Source organism: Heteronotia binoei, chromosome 5, assembly GCF_032191835.1.
Source record: "Heteronotia binoei isolate CCM8104 ecotype False Entrance Well chromosome 5, APGP_CSIRO_Hbin_v1, whole genome shotgun sequence".
NCBI classification, from domain to species: Eukaryota; Metazoa; Chordata; class Lepidosauria; order Squamata; family Gekkonidae; genus Heteronotia; species Heteronotia binoei.
Window position 1 is genome coordinate 158007966 of NC_083227.1, and position 22314 is coordinate 158030279.

A 22314-nucleotide genomic window follows, 5' to 3' on the forward strand; every position below is an offset into this window, starting at 1 on the left:
CACCATGTGGGGGCCATTGTAGAGAAGGCCCTGTCTCTGGTTGTCTTGAGACGGACTTCCTTAGGCCCGGGGATGGTGAGAAGGTTATTATTATGACAAAAGGTTTAGCATATACATAAAAAGGACAATCAACAACACAACAGAAATAAAGCATTTAAACTATGCATTGCATCTCTAAGACACGTTTGTAATATTTAAAATTTGGGGGTTTTTTTCCTTTCAATTTTAATTGAAATTAATGCTACATCAACAAATGCTTAAATTTCCTTGAAATAATGCTTAATACGTCCTTGAAATTACGCCCACATACATAATCTAGGTTAATAAGAGGCTCTGGGAGAGGGGAGGGAGGAGTGAGGCTCCAAAGTGAGTTCCAGACGAGTTGCCATCACATTTAAAATGCTTTCTCTCAACTGAAAATAAAGGCGGATGGAGCCACCTTCTTTTGGAGCTCGTAGAATTGGACCTTCTAGTCCAATCTTTTTAAAACTTGGGTAGTTCTTTGAGGGAAAGCACTAACAGCTATGCTGAAAATTTGGTGCTTTTACCTCAGAAACCGCCCGCCAAGCTCTAGACATCTTTGAATCAATTTTCCATTATACCCCCACTTACTTTCTGATAGCTTTGAAGCAGGAAGAAGGGCCCAAAACCAGAGGATCCCCTGCCCTCAACTGGGGATTAGCAACACTTTTCAAACAATATTTGCCTGGCCTGGTTCTGATGGTGTTTCATTAATGTTCTCTAATACAAAGAGCTGGACCATGGAAAAGCATTCCTCCCACTGGCTCAGACTGTAGAGTATGCCACTATTTTGATTAAGTAAATTTCGCTGAAACTAGCGACACCTCCCTTGCGTTGGATCACAAACGTGCCCATCAATGAGATTTCACTAAAGTTGGCCATAAACTTGTTAGAAGACGGCAGATCCCAAGCCTCATTACACATACAGGTGGCCAACTCCAGTTCAGATCCCTAAACAGAACTTATGGTAAGTCCCAGTCAGCCCAATCTACCTCAAAAGACTGCTGCATGCATAAAATGAGATAAGGCTGAACTGTAGACTATCCTTAGCCCTTCAGATGAAGCAAGACATAAATGAACACAGCAATATTTTAAATGTGATTCCTAGATTTTCTTAGTAACAAAAAACAAAAAAGTGCTCTCATCTTAAATTGGTATTCCATTCATTCTAGAAGCCTTTTGAGAAGAAAGGTGTCAAGGATAATGAACTATAATATAATTACAGCTTCTGCTTCTGCAAAGTTCTTTCTACATAAATGGAACATTTAGCAGTTGACGAAAACAAATAGATTAAATTCATTTCTGCAACAAGACAGACATGATTCTTTTTCATTTGGCTCTTTGTTAACTCTGATTAATTATTTCACTTCAGTTTCATTTGCGACATATTTATCTTTCCAAATGTAATGACAACTGATACATGGACTTTCTAGGCCCCATAGAAGAGAATTGAATGACTGTCCATTCCTTACATTCTACTGACCTCTAGAGACATGTATGATTATATAAATAGATACGCACACATTTCTGTATAAGCATGCCTATTAGGATCAAGACCTAGGAAAGCACTCAGACACTGCAGATTCGATGCAGCAAGCACACACACAAGACAAAGGGTTTTAAATACATGAAGTTAATATAAAGTTTAAACTATTTCCTTTCTATATTGAAAACAATGGAACACATTTCTTACGGTTAATATACAGACCACGAATGTGTACATTTCACCACAAGGAATACTAACCAATACTACTTAATAGGCATACAGCTGTTTCTTTTATCACTGCTTACTGGACATTTCATTTCTTTAAGAATCTCATTATATACTGAAGCTTTCATCAAGGCATTTAAAAGAATGGGGAATATATATGTAAAAGCTGGATATCAGTGCTTATTACATAAGGTAAGTGCTCATGTCAGTTTCTGCTGTGATGCCTTGTTGTTTTCTGGGAAAGGCCTTACACTGGGACATCAATTCTAGACCATAGAGAAAGAGAGTAAGTAAGTACATCAGTAAAAGAGTCTACTGTATCTCCATAATAAAGCCTTTCCAAAGAAAAAATCTGGGTACTGGGGAAATCAGATGAAATCACTGCACTTGAATGAAATAATAATAATAGTCACGATTACGTAAAAACATTCAACTAAAAGGCAATTCCGATGAATGTTCATTACAATAATTATAACGAAGTATGTTACTGTACATTTTCAGCTCAACACAAATTCTGCAAGCCAACATTCTCATCAATAAATTTCCACTGCAATGCTTTCACATTTCATATAAGCATCACCTAACACCGATAAAAACATCAGAGCCACAAAAGAAAACAAAATCTACTTTGAGGGTTTTTCTGTATTGCACAAGCAACAGTTTGAGACAAATGTGAAGACTCTGAAAAGCTTTCCTTTGGGTTTCATAATACTTTCCTTTGCATCAGGTTATTTTAAAATTTTACATCATGTTAATCAATGCAGCGCATGATGTAAAGTTTACATAAATTGTGAACAGCTATGAAGTGCATGGAGAATACAAGTTTATTGGGTGCAGTACAGCCTGGAATATTAACTTAACCTTAGGAAATTTAACTTTAGATCTTAACTATTTCAGAGACATTTGGATATCCGAAACCCTTTACAGAGAAATGCAAACTTCCAAATGATGAAGTGCCTAAAATATATTAACCTTCTAAGTAAAAAATCCTTAAAGAACTGCCTTTTAAATCTCTGTCTTTAAAAACTGTGGCATTAAGAATTTGCGCTGCATTCTCCCATTTCTTTAAAAAACGAAGATGTGAATTTTTAAACTGTAATGCACATGTTAAACATAAATGCATGTTAAAATATCCTACATAAATATACGCAGGGCAGAAACTATGAAAAGTTCTACACCAATCTAATAAAAATGAATGGATTCAGTGCAAGATTTAGGAGGATTGTGGAAATAAAGTAATTTTCATAACAAAAAATCAATAATTAAAACGTGTCTTCTACAAGATATTTTAAGACAATATATTTAAACATGAATATGAATTCTCAACAGCTATACCTCTTCTACACTACAGCTATGCCATTATCTTTCTGAAACAATTTCACTAAGAAATTGCTGTGTATTTAAACCATAAACTATAACTACTGAGGTATTTTAAACTAGTTGTACCTGTCTGTTGTATGAAATATAACCTATTCAGTGCTAGGCTATACTTTGTGCATTTAAGAACAAAACTATGCAAATATAGCAAACATTCGGCATTTTATCATGCCAATATTTTAAACCATCCGTTTGCCCCCTGACACTTACCCATAACCCGGTACGTCAAGAAATGAATGATGTACAATTTTGGAACTACATCTGAAACTGAAATACATAAAAACAGTTTCTAATACTTAAAAACACATCTGCCATGTACTTTTAACAATGTATTTCTACTTGTTCTACTTGCATGAAACAACACATGAGTAGAATTTTATTAAAGTGCAAACCTAATTTAGCACCCCTACTGTGAACTTGTAAACTAGACACATTACTAATAGGGTTTAAGATTTAACTTGTTTCCTGCAACTATGCACCTGAAAAGTTCACTAAATTTAACAACTTTCATAAAGCTAAAACTGCAAACTGTAAGTCTAACGTTTCTGATTTTTACAGTCTGGTTTTTGCCCTACCAATTTGCACACATTTTAGCCCAAAGCTTGTGTGGGGAAAAGGAGAGATAAATTTCAAGTTCCGTGTACCAGAAGACAACAAAGTGTTTTGCAAATGTACAGTGCTAAGAAGATGACATCAAAGATATTTACGATCAACTTATTCACCCAAGGATTCTGAAACGAATCAGTTCAAGAAAACCTTTAATTACTCAGTGATGAAAATCACAAGACACAGGTTAGAAAAGTACATGATTCTAATGTCCATTACCTGTTCTCTATTTAAAATAATCCCACACTATTTTGAATGTGAAATCTGATGGTTTGGTGATCATTGCCAAAAATGCATATTCCCACAGATAGAGGTCAGTGGTTGCCTGAAATTGCATCAGTAAGTAATTGCATTCTAAAACTCTCTGCTCCTTTGAGTCTGCTGTGTCATGTTTTCACTTATTACAAGCACAGGAGTCACAGTTTAGGATACTACAGTATGCAAAACACAAATTTGTTCTCTACCGTACTTAGATTACTTCTTGCTAGCAGGAAAATGTGCATTCTTCCTTCTTATATCTGTTCCACGGTCGGCCTACAGTATGATTTTTAATATCACAGATCTTAATATCTTACAAACTTGCCATTTCTGTTGTTTTACAGACTACTATAGTAAGCAATTAATATTCATCAGAAGACAACTATTCTTGAATTTCTACCCTATTAAATTTAGGGGCTGCAGTTTTCTTTAATTTCTTAATATTTGACTGTGCATTTGCAATGGGTACACATTTTTTTTTTATCATGAATCTGGGCATTATTCTTTTAAGAGTGCACCGTTTCAGTTCTTCCTCTTTAAAAAATTTGCATGTTAAAGGGGCTTTAGTATTCAGTGATGAAATGTTCTGCATAGTAATGTACAGTAAACTGATTTTACAATTTAAAATAGCAGACGTGCTATGTGCCTAGCAGAACTGTGATAATTCCAGTAAGTGTGGCTTCAGCTTTAACAACACCCTATAGAATGGTATGAAAATGTAATGATCTCACATTACTCTTCAATCAGCAGCCTACATACGCAAGATCAGCAATGTTTAAGGGTTTTTTTTTCCCCTAAAGCTTTTATATTCCCATTGCACTGCTTTCTCCTTCTTCCCCCAACAAATAAAATGATGTTTCCTTCGCTCTATAGCAGCACCTACTGGATTATCTGTAAAATGCTTCAATTCATATTAATCACACTGTTAATGTTGAGAAGAAGCAACTTAGCATCTGCCAAAAAAGGATGGGGGAGGAGAGAGCAGAAGAGAGAGAGAGCTATGAATGAACTAAGATTTGGTCAGGAAAGAGAAGTTTTACTATGGCCATAGGGTTTAAACCAACACTCTAGGAATCATTTAACCTCTTCGATCTTTTTGTGATACTGAATGCGCACTACTTAGATTTTTAAAACCATCCCCGCTACACTGACATTAAAAGCACTGATTTAAAAAGATTGGGTTATACAAGACAAAGAAGCACCAATTCCGTAAAGTAGCTTTTTTCACTGAATATATAGTCCCCTTTCTTGTTAATCAGGTGCGGTTGGTTAAGGTTATACAGATGTAAAACGTAAAAGTAGCATCTGTTAGAATGACATATATAAAAAAAGTAAAGTTGCTACTTTGTTGCGTAGCTTCCCATTTTAAACTGCAGTAAACTACATAACACTTTTAATATTTGGCAAAACACTATATCCGAGACGTGTTGTAAGTTTTACAAATTCTATGTATCATTTTCCTCCTCCCCGCCCCCATTCATTTTCATTTCATTTCATTCCATTTATATGCTGCCCTCCCCACCGAGGCGGCTCAGGGCGGCTGTCAACACTAGGCTTCATACAACACTAGGCTTCACACAATGCATCCTGATGCATTTTTGTACATTAATGGGGAATCATATACCTTGGGATTCAATTCTATTTGCAACACCATCGTGGTTCACACGGTTTCCATCCCAATTTATGATTACGTGTGGTTATGTATCACTAAGCCACAAGAACTGAGTCATCAGCACACGCCTACATATTGACACAGAATTTGTTACAATATTAATTTTTTTTTTATTTGCAGCATGTTTGTAAACCATGTAATGCTACTCTATACCTCCCAAGGGGGCTTCTTTTCACAGGGGCAGAAAATCATGCATAACTTTGCAAAGATTTCCCCCTTGCAGGAATAGTTTCATTGATCATCTCAACAAGTCCAATGAGAATGTCGTTTTTCGTTCTCCTGTTCTTTAGTATTTTATTGCAAAGAACGTGCACACTTTAGAGAGGGGGAAAACCAAAAAGAAAAAGAAAAGAATGCATCAGCTATGTACAGAATTCCACCGCTCTCTAACAAGTTGGAGCATTCTTGCACTTTGCGCGTGCATGAACGCGCAAAACACAGATGCGACCTCTAAGCACGGGCCCCCAAGCTCCTAAACACCTTGGCAGCTGCGAACTCAAAAAAAAAAAAAGCCATTAAGCAGCACGCGGCTGCTTCGCTTTAATTGCGAAACTACTTTTCGCTTTTCTCTGCAAGGCACTTCTCCCCCCCTGCAAAAAAAAAAACAAAAAACCCCGAAGGGCCTAGCTGCAAAAAAAGTCAGCGCCACCTTCAACGACATTAACCGCGCTCTGCATTCACCAAACCAAAGTTCAGCCCCTCCTGGCCGCTCATTAGCCTGCCCGCGTTCGAACCGCTCCACGCGAAGCCCTGCGCTATAACGCAGGTGCGCCGGGCGGCGGCCCTTCCAGAGTTTGCTCCGCCACTCTCCTAATGCGCTGATTGCTTTTGCGGAGCCCGGGCGCTGTTCGCGTGGCCTCATCCCGCACGGCGCCAGGAGGGCACCTCGTCCCCATTTGTCACAAAGCAGGACACATTTGGGCTGCCCAGAACTTCGGAAGGGGGTTTTTTAAATCCTTTTTCCCAGGGATTGCAATCTCCCTAAACCTTCACCGGCTCATGCAAGCGCTAGAGACCAAACCCCTATCGGAAAGCACCGGGAGAAACCGGGCAGCGAACGGCACCGCGCTCGCCACCTGAAAGGTGGCAAGCCCAGGAGCCGGCATTCTCCCTCCAGCTTCCCTGGCGGCGCTGGATGCAACCTGCCCCAAGTCCTGCCGTCCCTATTCAGCCCCCACGACACCCCCCCCCCCCAAAAAAGGGAGGAGGAGGAGGGAGGAAGAAGAAGAAACCCATCGCTTCTCCCACACCTGCCCCATTTGCAAGCGAGTCTGATGCACACCCCCCATTCATCGGCGCGACTCCAGGTACTTTAGACGGCGAACGAAAAGGTAAAAGGACCCGACCGGCCCCGCTGACCGCCGCTGACGACGATCTCCCGGGCGGGGCGGGGGACAGAGCGAGCAGACGATTAAAAACAAAACAAAACCCTGCCTCTCCAGCGAGCCCTCTCCCTCCCCGGCCCCTTCTTCTCACCTGCCTCGGCGGAAGCCTTCCTTCCCTTGTGAGCAGCATGAAGCATCTCTAGCCTTCCGGATCGTGGCGGATTTGCAGGGCTTTGGAGTCGTCGCCCCCACCCCTTTTCTTTATTCGCGCTTAGCAAAATTCTTCTCGGAAAGTGATTTTTTTTTTTTTTTTGGGTTGCCAGCGGTCCCTTTTTTTTTTTTTAAAGTCCCTCCAGCGAGAAAGGAGCCGAGGGATAGCGACGCCGCCTATTCATCTCGGGCGAGAGCGAAAAGGCAGGAAAGGAGCGCTCGATCCGACCGAGCTTCGCACATGACTTTAAAAAACACACACCCGCGCGCGCGCGCACACGCGCACACGCACGCCGGAGAGGCAGGCGGCAGCCGCGGCTTAAAGCGCCACTAGGCGCGAGCGTCGAGCCCAGAAGAAGAGCGGAGAGCCGATGGAATGTGACAGCGCTGGGCGCATCGAAGGCGAGGAGGAGAAGAGAGCGAGAACAATGGGCGAGAGGCAGCGCCGAGCAATAGAGAGGAGAAAAAACAAAAAATCCGGCGAAGACAGCCAGCAGCTTCTGTTTACCTCTCGTTGGGCAAGGCAGCATTGTTAGGGCTTCCCAGGTTTGAAAACAGAGCGAGAGGCGGCCCCCCCATGTGTTGCTGCTTTCACCGCGTTGGCATTTTCCTAAGGAGGGAGGGAGAAGGGAAAAAAAAACCCCAAAAAAAGCCCTTCCTCGAATGCATTGATCTGCCGTTGTACTTCAGTATGCCCGTGCATTGCCCCTCTCTCTCCCTCCCTCTCTCCAAGGGAGCTGCTCATTTCCACCGCAATTGACAGTGCGGTTTTCGCTGGCAGATGGGAACTCGGCTTCGAACTGCTGACAAACTACCCGCCGGTAAACAAAAAGACCTGAGCGGACGCTTAATGCTGCTAATTGAATTTGCGCCCTAACAAAAGCCCTGCTTCGGGGGAGAGGTAGGATAGACGTCCCCCTCTGCTCGCGTTGTTATTTTTGCACCGGAATAAATGGAGGGGGGGGGCGAGCGAGGTCTAACGACATGCCATATCAATCAGCTCCTAACAGCAGATTTTGAACGGAGGGGTCTAAATGGCAGTTTCAGAAGGAGGAATGGGAAACTTTGCTCCCAAACAAATAAGATCGATATTTGTTCAGCAGATTCCTCTGTCTGTAGAGCGCATAACTCTTTCCCCTTAATTACGGATCCTGAGAGCAAAGGTATCTAGGGATGCCCGGCTTTATCCAGAAGAAGCCCCAGAGATCTCCTTGCAGTCATATTGGTGCTATGAATATGTTGGATGATCCCACCTAAAATTTCCACATGTGATGCGGTGTGTGTGTGTGTGTGTGAGATCACCAATTTTCTCTCCCAAGGCAGAGGATGCTTTTCACCAATTTTTTCCCCCCCCCAGACTATTTCTTAGGGTCCCCTCGTCCGTCACTGGGGGGCATTTTTGATACAGTGGGAGACGCAGAGAAGTCACACTTCCATCAATGGGAGTTATTCTGCCCATTCAAAATTTTAGGTAGGATTGAAGCCAATGACAATCGTAAGCCATGTTCCCATTGCACAAGGTAAACACATTGTAGAATGTTATTGGTTTATTTTAAATGTTGATATACCACCTTTCCCAAACTCAAGGCAGTTGATATAAAATTCAGAAACCCTGTGCAAAACTATACTTAAAACAATAAATAGCAAAAATTCTATAGCAAAATAACTAATTTAGCAATGGGATTTGGTGCTACCTACCATTAAATTCAACCCAAATAAGATGGATCTTCTTGTCTCTTCAGAAGGCCCTGAACTAATCCTGACCTCCATAGAGAAATTAATCCAGAATTTAAGATCAATGGTAGTAAAAGTCCTCTTCCCAGAGGAGACAGATAGAGTAAACAAGAATAGTACCTGACAACTAGCATGGGAGAATCCATTCTCTAATGATGGCCTAGATTCAGGTAAGCTATTACACTATGGGCGATTTCCCACACAGCTTACCGAGGAGCGAAGTCCCTCCTCACCGCACAGCGTCTGCTCGGATTTCCCACCAACTGCTCCGCGGATTCAGGAAGTGCCGCACCTTTTGCGTCACAAATGGAAATCGCTAAAACCCTAGTTTACGTTAGCAACGCAAAAGGTGCGGCACTTCCTGAATCCGCAGAGCAGTTGGTGGGAAATCCGAGCAGACGCTGCATGGTGAGGAGGGACTTCGCTCCTCGGTAAGCTGTGTGGGAAATCGCCCTATGTCTCTTCCCTGGGCAGCCCCATATCTTCTACTATTTCCCGGCTTCTCTCTTTCCTTACCATTCACCAACCAACCATTACTAACCTGCCCTTGCCAATTTTCAGCTTTATTTGTCTCATTTATGCTCCACCTTCCCCCCCCCCCCCCAAAAAAAATGGGACTGAAAGCAGTTTATATCATTCTCCTCTATTGCACCCTGTGAAGTAGATTCTACTGAGAGAGTAACTGGCCCAGGGTCACCTAGCAAGTTTCTACAGCAGTGTAGGGCTTTCAACCTTGGCTTCCCAGATCCTTGTCTAACAGTCTAACCTAGGGGTGTCAAACATATGGCCCATTGGCCAGAACTGGCCCCTGAAGGCTCATATCCATCCCACAAGCACCTGGCTTCTTCCTGCTTCCTTCTCCAGGGCTGCTGCTGCTGCATTGCAGCTTGCTTTTTCCCAGCCCCCTCTTCTGCTTCCTTCCAAGCAAAGCCTCCCTTCCCTCCACTGTCTGAGGGATGCAAAGAGTGAGAGAGCAAAGGCTGAGTCCCATGTCTCCTTTAAGACCAGCAATGTTTTATTTCAGGTATAAGCTTTCATAAACTTCTTCAGAGAGAGAGAGGGCAGGGAGGTGGATTTTAGGTGGATTTTTCTGGCAAGTACCAGAGTGGTAAAGCAGCAGTACTGCAGTACTGGGGTCTGAACTCTCTGCTCACGACCTGAGTTCGATTCCAGCAGAAGCTGGATTCAGGTAGCCGGCCCAAGGTTGACTCAGCATTCCATCCTTTTGAGGCTGGTAAAATGAGTACCCAGCTTGCTGGGGAGGGGGAGTGTAAGAGACTGGGGAAGGCAATGGCAAACCACCCCATAAAAAGTCTGCCATGAAAATGTGAAAGCAACGTCACCCCAGAGTTGGAAATGACTGGTGCTTGCACGGGGGACCTTTCCTTTCCACCATGCTCTTCTGTTTGAGATCTCTCTCTTTCTCTCTTTAACACACACAGATATGAGTGTTAAAAGGAAGGGGCACGTAGGGATAAGGGGAAAGGAAAATTAAGAGGAAATTATTTTGGCTTATTCCAAAAAGCTAAAAAAAATAGATTTCTCTATGCCTGCTGGGGATTTTATTTTCTTTCAAAAAGGCCCTGATTAGGAATTAGATCACTTGGATTGGCTTCCATTTTTTAATAATCTAATTCCATTGGATTCCATTGTTTAATAATGGAAATAGATGGCTAAGTATTTAAAAATACATTTATGGTTATATATGTTCCATCTCAACACAGTTCCCTTTCTGAGTGGAGTGATTTCAGATGACAAATGACAAATGGTGTTGGTAATGATACAGGAAACCCAGGTCTCAATTCAGACCTGGCGGATGCATTGAACTTCATTATCAATGGCAATTCAACAGTGTCTCTGTCTAATCTCACTTCCTTGATTTTTATATCTTTTTTTCTTTCTATTTTATTTAATTAAATGGATTATTCAAGTAAAGTTTCAACAAATTATACAGTTTTGCGTTAATATTTCAAAATTAAATTTCTGAAATAATACAGAGGTACTAAGGTTGAATTAATTAATCTGTTAACATTGGATAACTATCCATCATACAGTAATGCAGTCAGGTTATGCTCAGATAATAAATTTAGAATATTTGTATAGAGTAATAAAAGATAAAGATTCTGCTTGATAATTATGAGGAACTGGGTAAATAGTCAGGAAAAGCATTCAACCATACAGACTCATTAAATTATGTGTAGTAGAAATACTCTCATACCGTGTAACCCAATCCATTATTTTATCTAATAAAAAACAGTCTCTTTCTTTCATCTACCACTGATGTATCTCTGGAATATACTTTTTCTTCCAGTGTGACACTTTTTGCTGCTTTTAGGCCAGCAATGTCCTGGAAGGTTAAATGTCCCCCCAATGGTTTTTGAATGTTGTTGTTTCTAATGTTAGACTTATGTCCATTTATTCTTTGTATCCTAGGTCTCCTGTCTCATTACCAATGCTGGTATTTCCATGCCTACTACCCCCTTTATCCAATCAAGCTTGCTGTTGTCATTCACCTGCTGTTGCCATTTGGCATCTGAAATCGCCTTTATAAACTTTATATGTATGGTACCTTGTGTTATGTTTTATGGTAGACATGGCCAGGCCAGACAAAGTGACATTTATGTTAGATCCAGCCATCAAAATAAATGAGTTTGACACCTCTGCACTAACCACATGATCACACTGTCTCTCAGCTTTACTGCCATCTCTCCCCAAGCAGCCTCTTCCTAGGAAAAGTCTGGCCAAGGGAAGAAGTACAGTGGCAACAAGTTGCTTAGGTGAGTTGTGTGGTGGTCACTGCTGAGGCTACCCTAGTTGTGAAAGTTGTGTGGAGGCTGCTGCTGGGTCCAGAAGAGTTGTACCGCATTATGTGATCCAGCAGCCACCGCTGCATCTGGTGCAGCCACACAAATTACATGATAGCAGCTGTTAGTTGCTACTGGCCCTGGCCCTTATGAACCCTCCATACAAGAAGGAGGTAAGTAGGGGTAGATGGAGGCAAAAAAAGCCCTGAAAAGATTCTTCCACTGCTTTCTGCTGACAGAAACCAACTTTTAAAACTGGCAATATTATCAAGCAACTCTCATAACTGATACTGAGAGGGCATTAATTACTTAAAACTACAGATACTGCTTCTAATATTTGGAGAGAAGGGGTTAACCCAGATTTAAAAAAAAAAAAAAGACTTCAGATTTTTCTGCAAACGTGGGGTTTTTCTTGAGTTTGTAGAAACATCTGCCTTGTACATTTATGACTCCACTCTCCAGATTTAAGTATCCACAGATGAGGTCATGTTGAAAATTAGACATACAAGTGGGGGCCCACAGGGGGATTCTGCTTCTTGAGTCCAGCCCAACCAACTGCCTTGAAGCCAAGTGGTGTCAGTGTCTGGGAGCTGCTCCAAGGCCAGAGCTGCTCCCAGTGCCTGCTGTGCTGCTGAGCCTGGAGTAACTCCACGGCTGCCATGGCAGAGCCTGGGGTGGCTCCAAGCATCTGCTGCCATGGCAGGTTCCAGAGTGGCTCTTGTCATCACTGCAGCAGCACCCTGAGGCCTCCAGGACCTGGAACATTTCCTGGTGCCCACTGCCATGGCAGGACCCTGAGCAGCTCCTGAAGGGAGAGAAAGAAGTCCTTTTCTCCCTTTCTCACAATACAAGAACTCGTGGGCAATGCTCAGCAGTCGGGTTAGAACGGATAAAAGGAAGTACTTCTTCACCCAAAGAGTGATTAACATGTGGAATTCACTGCCACAGAAGGTGATGGCATCTACAAGTACAGACGGCTTCAAGAGTGGATTGGATAAACATATGGAGCAGAGGTCCATCAATGTTTTATTTATTTATTTAGATTTTTCAACTCTCCCCCTAGTATTCCGGGATCACAGCAATGTACAACACAGGCATTAGAAATGCTTAAAAACAGTAGCAAAGAAGTGTAGCAGAAGATGGTGCAAAACAATGGTAGTGCCACTAACTTACAGGAGGGGCGGGGGTGGAGGAAGGTGCCAGGATAGAATTGTCACTGTCCTCAACGGAATGCCTGGTGGAGCATCTCGGCTTACAAGCTCTGCAGAATTGAAGCAGGTCCTAAAGTGCATGTTAAAAGGCAGAGACCGATTTCCCACTCACCTTACGCCGCTCTCGCATTCCTCTTCTCAACGGGGCTTCCTCGCAATTTCACACTATCTGCCCTGGGGCTGCGACTACCATCGGCTTTTTTGCACGGCAAACAAAAACTGGTTTTTAGAGGTTTCTGTTTGCTGCATGATGCTAGCCGCAGCCCTGGGGAAGATAGCGTGAAAACGGAAGGAAGCCACGCTGGGAAGAGGCATGTGAGAGTGCCATAAGGTGAGTGGGGAATTGGTCAGAGAGTTCCACCAGGTTGAAGCCAGGGCTCTGGTTGAGGACAGCCAGATATCTCTTGGGCCAGGCACAACCAGTAGATTTTGATCTGCATAGCACAATGCTTTTTTGGAGGTATACTGCAACCAAAGCAATTTTTATTTTTTTTAAATTAAAAGCCAAGCTGATCTTCATGGGTCAATCAGAAGTTCTGCTAGGCAAAAGCCCCATATGGCCCCTCCCACTTTCTAAGAGCACTTAGCAGACACCAGGGATCATGTTGGCAGGCACAATGGCACCCATAGGCACCTTGTTGGGGATCCCTATACTACAGACTTCCAGTGGTAATAGCTGCTGACGGAAAGGATTTACATCAATTTAAGCATGCCACCCTTCAAGTGGGACTTGGGGATCCCCTGGGATTACAGATCATCTCTAGACTGCAAAATTCAGTTTGGAGTTTCCCTAGAAAAAAGGGATACTTTGGAGGGTGGCCTCTGTGGCATTATACTCCACTGATATCCTTGTCCTCCCCAGACTCTATCCCCAAATCTCCATAAATTTCCCAACCTGGATTTTGCAATCCTACCACCCATTCCCTGCAGGTAGCCGGGAAGACATGGCTATTCTAGTAGAGCACAGACATCCAGCTCAAAATTCCTCCCAAATGATTCTGCTGAGGGGAAGGAGACCCCCAGTACCAGCACAGGTGAGGGAGTCAGAGGTCTGCAGCATGAAAGGGGAAATCAGCAAAACTCCCTTTCTTTCATCTGTAGAAGCCATTTGCTGAAATTTCTGCAACCCCGTAATCTGTGAACAGACATATTTTCTTTTTTTCTTTTTTTTTTGGGGGGGGGGGGTGTTCCATAATTTTTTTTTCACAGGAGTACATCCCTGAATCAAGAGCAACTTCATTGGGTAAAATGTATTGCTCCCCATTATGATCATGTCAATATAAACTAAATGACAAGTATCTCATGAAATCATTGTGGGGTAAATCAGTTCTCTTACGAAGACAGCAAAATTGCTCCTGCCTATCTGGTCTATGTTGTCAAAAGGGTTTGTATAGTAACTTGTGTCCCATAGTGATCTGGGTCCTGAAAGACTGTGAATCCTTTCGAGAGCAAATTAGGCTCACGTTTGGATGTTGGTTTAGCATTTGAGAACTTGCAACTGATTTGGTAAAACCAGCAAGTGGTGAGATATACAGGGGTCGAAGCAAACAAAACAAAATGGTGTAAAACCTTATTTAATAAAACTAAATATTCATCCAAACTTATTGTGTGCTAAACAGTTGTTTATGAATCATATACTGTTAGGAAAGTCACAATCATTACAAGAAGACAATGTCGTAAACAAAGCGAAACCTCTTTTCCAAGTCAAGACTCAATCCACAGAAAGCATTTAAAACACAAACAGGATCAGGCGAATGTGCCAAAAAGTATTGGACCCAGATTAGCATCTGGATCCAGAAAGTTTTAAAAAATAAGATTCGAACACTCTCCGGAGCTGTATTTATTGAGTATATGCAAAGAACGTATTTCTATAACTGAGAAAAAAATATTAATTCATATGATTACGGTTGCTAGAATTTTGTATGCAAAATATTGGAAAGTCCCCAAGATACCTGATAAAGAAGAATTTTATTAAAGTTATTTGAAGCCGCTGAAATGGATACTTTGACTACAAGGATAAGAGATGGAAACTTGCAAAATTGTAGAAAGACATGGGAACCAATTTATGTCTGGGCCAAAAGTATGGGGATTGTCATGAGAAAATAGAAATTGTATATTGTAAAGCCCTTAAAACTCCTTGAACGAATGGGTGGAAGGGTGGTTGGTGTGGGTGATATTAAGAATGTTGGTTATGTTGTATGTTATGCTGTTTGTTGTATGTTGTATGTAGTGAATGTATAATAAAGATTGAAATTAAAAAAAAAAAAACCAGGACCAGAATGTTAGTCCTATCCAATTGGAATCACGATAAGTGGAAGAGTCCAAAACTCTTCATTCCATGCAGCATGTGATTAGAAAGGTGATCCAGAAGTATCAATGATATTGGTCCTAGTCTCTTATGGGAGAGCTAGCTAATAATGGTCATTTTTTTTGCTGAAGCTTTATAAAAGTAGGAACTGATTTCCCAACAAATACCAAATCGTTCTGTGTAACAGATCAGGCAAATATTTCAAGGCACTGTTGCTGCAAATATTTTCACACCCAGCAGACACTAAGTGCTATCAATGCTAGTTTGGTAAAGGCTACCAACCCAATATAGCTACGTTTTCAACAACACAAAATATTACTTGAACTTGAAGTAAATTCATCTGTCCCCCTCTATCATTGTCTTCTCCCGGTGGGTTGTCTTTTCCCAGAGGGTTCTCCCAGTGGGTAACTCTATTTTTATTACAGCCTGGTACTTGACCTTTAGTTGCCCTGAATTGTGTGAGGGGATGGCCATCATGCTGCTCCTTAGAGAATATTCTTCTCTATTATGCTTGTTAGCAGCTCTTATCTAGGAAGCCTGATTTGTTTTGTCTCACTAGGGATGGTCACAAACCACATTTTTTTGAAGATTAATTCATAGTTCAAAGTGCCTCTCAGCTATTTGACTTAAATGACATGGCACTGAACCCAAGAAAGCCTGTTTAATCAGCTGAGAAGAATGAGTTTGCTCCATGCTGGTCAGCTGTTTAAGGGGACTTTCTTGGAAGGTGTTCCCCAGGGGCTAGCTGCCAAAGAAAACCCCTTTAAACAGCTGTTCAGCACAGAACAACTCCATCTCAGCTGCTTAAAGAGGATTTCTTTAAACAGCTGAGATGAACAGAGCCAACTGTCCCATCCTGCTCCGTGCCTCTCAGCTGTTTAAAGGCGCTTTCTTGGACAGCAAGCTTCAGGGGCTAACTGCTAAAGAAAGCCCCTTTAAGCAGCTGAGTAGTATCTTGGCTGTTTAAAGGAGATCTGTAGGGCAGTGAGCTCTGGGACAGGTTTGATCTTTAAAGGGACTGCACCAGAAAGCCTGAAACAGCTGAGTGGTGGAGAGCCACAGTCACTCAGCTGTTTTTATGGCTGTCTGCTGCAGCAGATCTTGGAGTCCATTTAAATCCCTTCTTTCTGCTCTGGCCAGGAACCCATACGAACCCCACAAACTGCCTTAAAAGTTCATGGAAGTCCGTGAGGGTAGACATCCCCCCCCCCCCATTGGACTTCTGTTCACAAACCATGAACAGGGCAAAATTTGTCTGAATTTTACTTCATGATTTGGTTCATGCTCATTCCTATCTCTCATTACTAGATACCAGATGCAAGGTGGCCTGGTTCATCTTAGTGTTTGGGATAGCTTGTTTAATGATTTCTTGACTTGTAGCCAGCAGTTTGGGTATAAGATTCATAGTTTTAGCTATGTATCTCATCTCAGATCTGGCTACGTTTTGCTGTGTACGTGTGTTCAAGACCCAGCAGATGGGTGCTTAGCCTGTTAATTCTGTAAGCATGACTATTGAATATTAAAATCTCCTTGTAAGCAAACCTGTATAATGGAAGTAGTAGATAGGGGTACCCTATCATCATCAAGCCGCATACCAAAGTGACAGCTGCCCTCCCACACACACAAAAATGAATACCATATGTTTTCCTATGGGGGACTGTGGCAACTCATCCTGATGGGAGGCTAGGGATCCACCCACCCAAGGAATGCCAGATGTTTTCGATGTGGGGGGAAAAGAGGGGTCAGCCTATGCTTCTGGTGTAGTCTGCTTCATAGTGTTTGGGGAAAGCATGCTTTGCAACACAGACATTATTTAGAGAATTATGGAGAAGCAACAGTTCTAAGGACATAGTTTGGAGAGGAGACATACCCAATGGATAAAATGATGGATTTAAATTGAACACGGCTAACCTTATACGTGTAACATGTCCCTTTAACATCAGGTTGCGTGTTGATACAACTCTCTGGGGACTCAGTAAAGCCATAGAGTTTTGCATGAATCCTAGATCCTTGGTTTGCCAGCCTCCACAGTTATTTGTTGAGAGGATGCTGTTGTGTGTGTAAAATGGTTGCTATTTTTGCACCGGTTTGTGTTTGCAACAGGTGAGCTTTTCAAAAACAGGTGTGTTGTAATTCTAGGAGATCACCACCTGGAGGTTGGCATCCCTAATGCCGGGCATCTGTGCAAAAGCTATGCTTTGGGGAAAAAACTATGTTGAGGGTGTTAAAGATTTTTCAGTGTCTCTCTGTGTGTTTTACAGGGGAAACTGTTGCAAGACAAGCATGACTAGTTCTGCCGTCCATTCTAATAACACTGCCCCATTAATTATTAATTGCAAACACCTATATTTTCTTATTAAATCTTTTCCAACGTTAAATCCTATTTTTCTAGCATCTTCAGTGACCTGTTCTCAATGAAGATTGCCTCTTGTTCTCTACAAGCACTCAGGGAGCTTGCCAGTCTCCAGACTGGAGAATCTAACTTTGGCTGCCAAAACAAAAAAGCACAACCTTGCAAAAAGACTTCTCACAAGCGCATGTCTGGGAAAGTGATTTCTTCCAAGGGATTTTAGAAAACAGCTTTAAGGAAAACAAATAAGGTATAGCTTTTCAGCTTCATGATGTTTTGATAACTGCCTTCTAATTTGATCGGTCTTATATTTTGCTATTTGTGAGACAAAAGCATTTGACCCGCAAACAGTCCTAAAAGGTCAGGGGTTTTAGGTCAATGGTTTTACGGGTGGGAAGTGCAGGCCGCAGAAATGTTGCTATACAATATATTTCAAATGTTGCTGGTCACTCCTGGTGTTAGACTCCCATCAACATGAATCTTAACAGGTCCTGGACAAGATAGATAAACAAAGAACTTGGGAGAGTTTTTCAAAAACAGGTGTCTTGTAATTCTAGGAGATTTCCACCCGGAGGTTGGCATCCCTAGTGCACAGCATTTGTGCACATGCGAAAGCTGTGCAGAGCTGTGTCTGTTTGTTACATGTTTTTAAGTAATTAGTTTCACCCACATTTCAATGCAATGAACATTTTTAAAAAAATTTTGGTTCTTTGGGGCTGCCAAAGCCTCTGATTTTAAATGCATAATTTGTCAAAAGAAAAATTTAATAGCAGGGGTCTGATAGGCACAGAACTATGGATGCCAGCCACAATATCAATCACTCAACAAAGAAATTTTATTTTTACACAATGTATAGTTTGTATTAAGCAGTTAGACATTCACAACGTTACCTTAGTAATATTTGCTTATAACATTGCAAATTATTGTGACTATCTACATATTATAAATGGTATTATTGCTTCAATTTTTAATTTTGTATTAATGTTGATTTCTCCCCCTTGAAATGAAAAATGACCAGTGTGTCTGGTCACAACTATATAGCTATACAGTTTTGAACTGTATCATTATATATCAAAATTATTGCTTAAAACGACAATAATGTGTATTTTAAAAAAGAATAATAAGGATACAGAAAGAAAAACAGAGAACAGAAAGAGAGAGAGATCATTATATAAAAAGTTTACATTTTAGCAAGCAGATTCTCAGCATTATTGCATTATTGTATAGGACAATTGTCATAAACTGTAGAGCTGAGATAAAAGTTAAGATTAAAAGTGAAAATTTCACAAAGATGATTATTGACTAGATGACTGTTCCCCCAACCTGGAACTCTTCATCTGTAGCTTCAAATAGTTAAGCAAACTTGGTTTGGTCGAAAGATTAGATTTTGCTACTTTTTGCAGTATTCATCAGAGGCATCAGATGCATAATTAGTTTCTGAGGAGAATGTAGGTTTGGCATTCAGATGCATCTTTTCTTGGGGCATCACAGTTATGGGGGCAAATGCACTGATTGGGGATTGACATTTTTCCCCCCAATTACATTTGTTAATTGATTTATGTCAGAAGCCATGCTTGCAACTTTCCCTTCAACATTTCTTTTAATGTTTTCAAAGAGGCTTTTAACTGTTCTAGCAGTAAGTTCAAGAAGTGCAAGCCTGGTAGGACACACTTATCAGAACATGGGGAGAAGTAGAACAACATATAAACTGTTTGCAAGGCTTTAATTCCAGGCGGGCTAGCCACCCCCACCCCGCACACCTTTGTGTTGTGGCAACACAACTACAACTGCGCCCTATGCAGGAACAGGTTTTGCTGTTCTTAGGGTGCAGCTGGGTCTTCCTAAGCCGATTTAGTGTCCCCGGCTAGAAGAGAATTCATGGGGGAACACTTTACCCCAGCCTTTCTGAAAAAAGAGATAATTCAGACTGGATCTTCACTAATAAATTTCCATATGAACAATGCTGTACCCAACAGCGATGCACGGTATAGGCTCATCGCTTTTCACAAGACATACATTCACAGCCGTTTTTGTGCGTGTGTGTGTGTGCGTAAGTTGTGCAGATGCTAAGTTCTGTGAGGCTGTCCGCAAGATCACAATGCATCTTGAGTAAAAATTAGCCACTAATGTACAACGGATCAATGTTAAAGCCTATGAAATAGATGCCTTTTTCCTTCTGAATGTATGTGCACGAATCCTGCCTTCTCCATCCTGTCCAGGCCTCTCCAACACAGATTTGTAAACATTTTTTTTAACTCATCGCAGAGCACAAATGTCTGAAACAAAAGAACGATCCTAACAATTTGTGAGAAACGGGAGAGATTATGAGCGGCGTATATTACACCAGGAACAAGCTTTGCAGCCTCAAAAATATAACAGATGATAACCAAATAGTGTTGAAATAAATAGTTTTTTAAGGCGACTGCGAGATTTTATTTCCTTTGTTTATGGTGGTACCTGTATTCCAAAACATAATAGTGTTTTTATACGTTATAACACATACCGTGAATACACAGAAGAAGATCTAGAAGATACGTTTCAGTTTTAATACAAAGGCACGCAAATGGGGCCTTTGTGGTAGTTTCTAAAGCATCCGTGCAATTCAGTGTTTTGATTACGCATGTCTTAGCGGGTCACGGTATATAACCAAATAAAATATAATACGTAGTCACAATGTATAAAATTAGACAACCTTGTTACTCTGACTTTTGATGTGCCAAGTTGTAATGCGTTTGTCAGTAGTGATACCGCAACCCCCGAGATAGGCCCCTCTGTGAATTCAGCTCTGCAACCCACCACCAATAGGAGAGTTGCAATTGTTCAAACGCACCAACGGGTGCGGGTGAGGGGGGTCAGCACAGAATTCTCTTTAAAAATGGGAAAGCCGGGCACCATTCTGACGGCTCCATAGCACCATGGCGAATACACCTATGTCTGTTTTTCATCCAGCGACCCCCAGAGCACCTGTAAAGAGGAAAGCTACAGCGAGGATTCAAAAACCTAGCACCGATTCTGACAAGGAGAATATAGAGCCAGGTCTTGCAAAACGCCTTTTTGCTTCACCTGAGAAACTGAAAGATGGTGCAGAAATCTGTACACCGAAGAGGAGTAGGTGTTTCCAGGATGGTGAGAGTTGTGACTCCATGAATCCGCCACAACAGGATATGTTTAAGGTGGGTAGATGTGTAAAGGCTGTGTGGTTTCTGTTAAGGTTCCTTTTCTCATTTTGTGTGTTTGTGAATTTTTTTAAAAAAATTTGTCTCGTGGACTTGTCCGGTGTTCAGACATCGATTCATACCGTCCTGCAAAAATATGTGGGAGTGTCCAATGAAGACATTCCACTGGTGGACAAGCAAAATTCATGTTCTGCGATGTACAAACTGATAATTGCTGCTGCTTATTCAGTTCTCAATTATTGCTCCAACGATCTCTATTATTCTATGTGTGATGGTTTAGATAGACCTGGACAGAATGCTCATGTATGTTTCACGTGGCCCGCTGCTTTTTATGATGAGAACTTAAGATATGTTTGTTGCAATTTGAATACGGGCCCTGTGTTGTATGTGATCACAGTTATTGCGAGTTTTCTGGATTGCTGCAATATTAACAAGAATCATATCATAGCGTTGGCCAACCTGGTGGAAGGCGTACAAACATCCCCAACTCCCTGTGAACAATTGAGAACATTGTCCCAGAAATGCCACCAACCCTATGTGACACTTGTTGAAAAATTTCTGCATAGTACATTTCAGAATGGCACATCTATGAATACCTTTCTTTCCCCCTTTTGTAAATAAATTTTAAAAACTTTCTGTAATAAATGTACATTTTATACATTCACATGTATAAAAATAAAAATGTATTTAGAAGCCATTGAGTTTGCGCAAAAAGAATCGGTCTCATCATTGTTGCTGGAAAAAAATTGAATTTTTGATACTAAAAAACATTCAATATTAAAAAGATCACATTGCATTTAGGGAGGTCGCCTTTGATCAGTAAGAGGGAGATAGACACTGATAGACATATGGTTTTACCAATAACACTGAAAATAACGTCTCTGCACCCAGAAAACTTAAGATAGGACAAGAGCTATTTAAACACAAGTCCTAATACTGACATGTTTTCATGGGTTCCTTACTTTAAAAAGCAACACCGTGCACGCTCTTCCTCACATAATCCTGAACAGCTCTTTAAAAGTTCTTTAAAAGCCGGAGCAAGTCTTTTTTTCTGTAGTGGTCCCGTTCTTATGCCCTGCTGAAGGCGGGCGCCATCTCTTCTCTCATCCAATATCACCAACACAGAAAGTCCTTCTCCTGGTTTGGTTTTAATAATGTTTAATCATGTCAATTTTTGGCTAATGGCTTTTTTTGTAAAACACTTCGAGCAACAAAGAAGCATGGTATAAAAATACACCGAATAAATGGGCACTGCCAGTTATTACATATAAGCTTTTTTCCCCTTTATTTTCACTTTACAGCGAAACACTTCCCTGTAAGTATGACCTATTGAACAGGATAGGAGCGATGGTGTAAAGGCTGTGGGAGGATAGGTTTCTTCAGTGTTTGCTTAGGTGGACTAAAATTAGTCGGGGCAGCCGGGGCGGGAAAGAGCAGGAGTCTATTTGGTTTTATATAGAAAAGTGAGGTGTAATATTGTATAAAGTTGGCTACAAATCAAAGGTGCAGAGAGTGAGCATTATAGGAAAAGGTGGGAATGGGGGAGGCCGG

At 41.4% G+C, this 22314-nt stretch overlaps 1 protein-coding gene across 3 annotated transcripts in view; it reads right to left on the minus strand.

Moving 5' to 3' along the window:
- Positions 1-22314, minus strand: part of TENM2 (teneurin transmembrane protein 2) — a 1752117-nt gene that overhangs the window by 1077201 nt on the left and 652602 nt on the right. Inside the window, exon 1 of one of the 3 annotated variants that reach the window (XM_060240625.1) lies at positions 7122-7475. The exons of 1 other annotated variant lie outside the window; for it this stretch is intronic. In XM_060240625.1, coding sequence (XP_060096608.1) covers positions 7122-7167 — 46 coding nt within the window. In that variant the 5' untranslated portion in view covers positions 7168-7475. Of the gene's footprint in view, positions 1-7121; positions 7476-22314 lie in introns of those variants that run through there. One more of the 3 variants, XM_060240626.1, reaches the window with a different exon arrangement.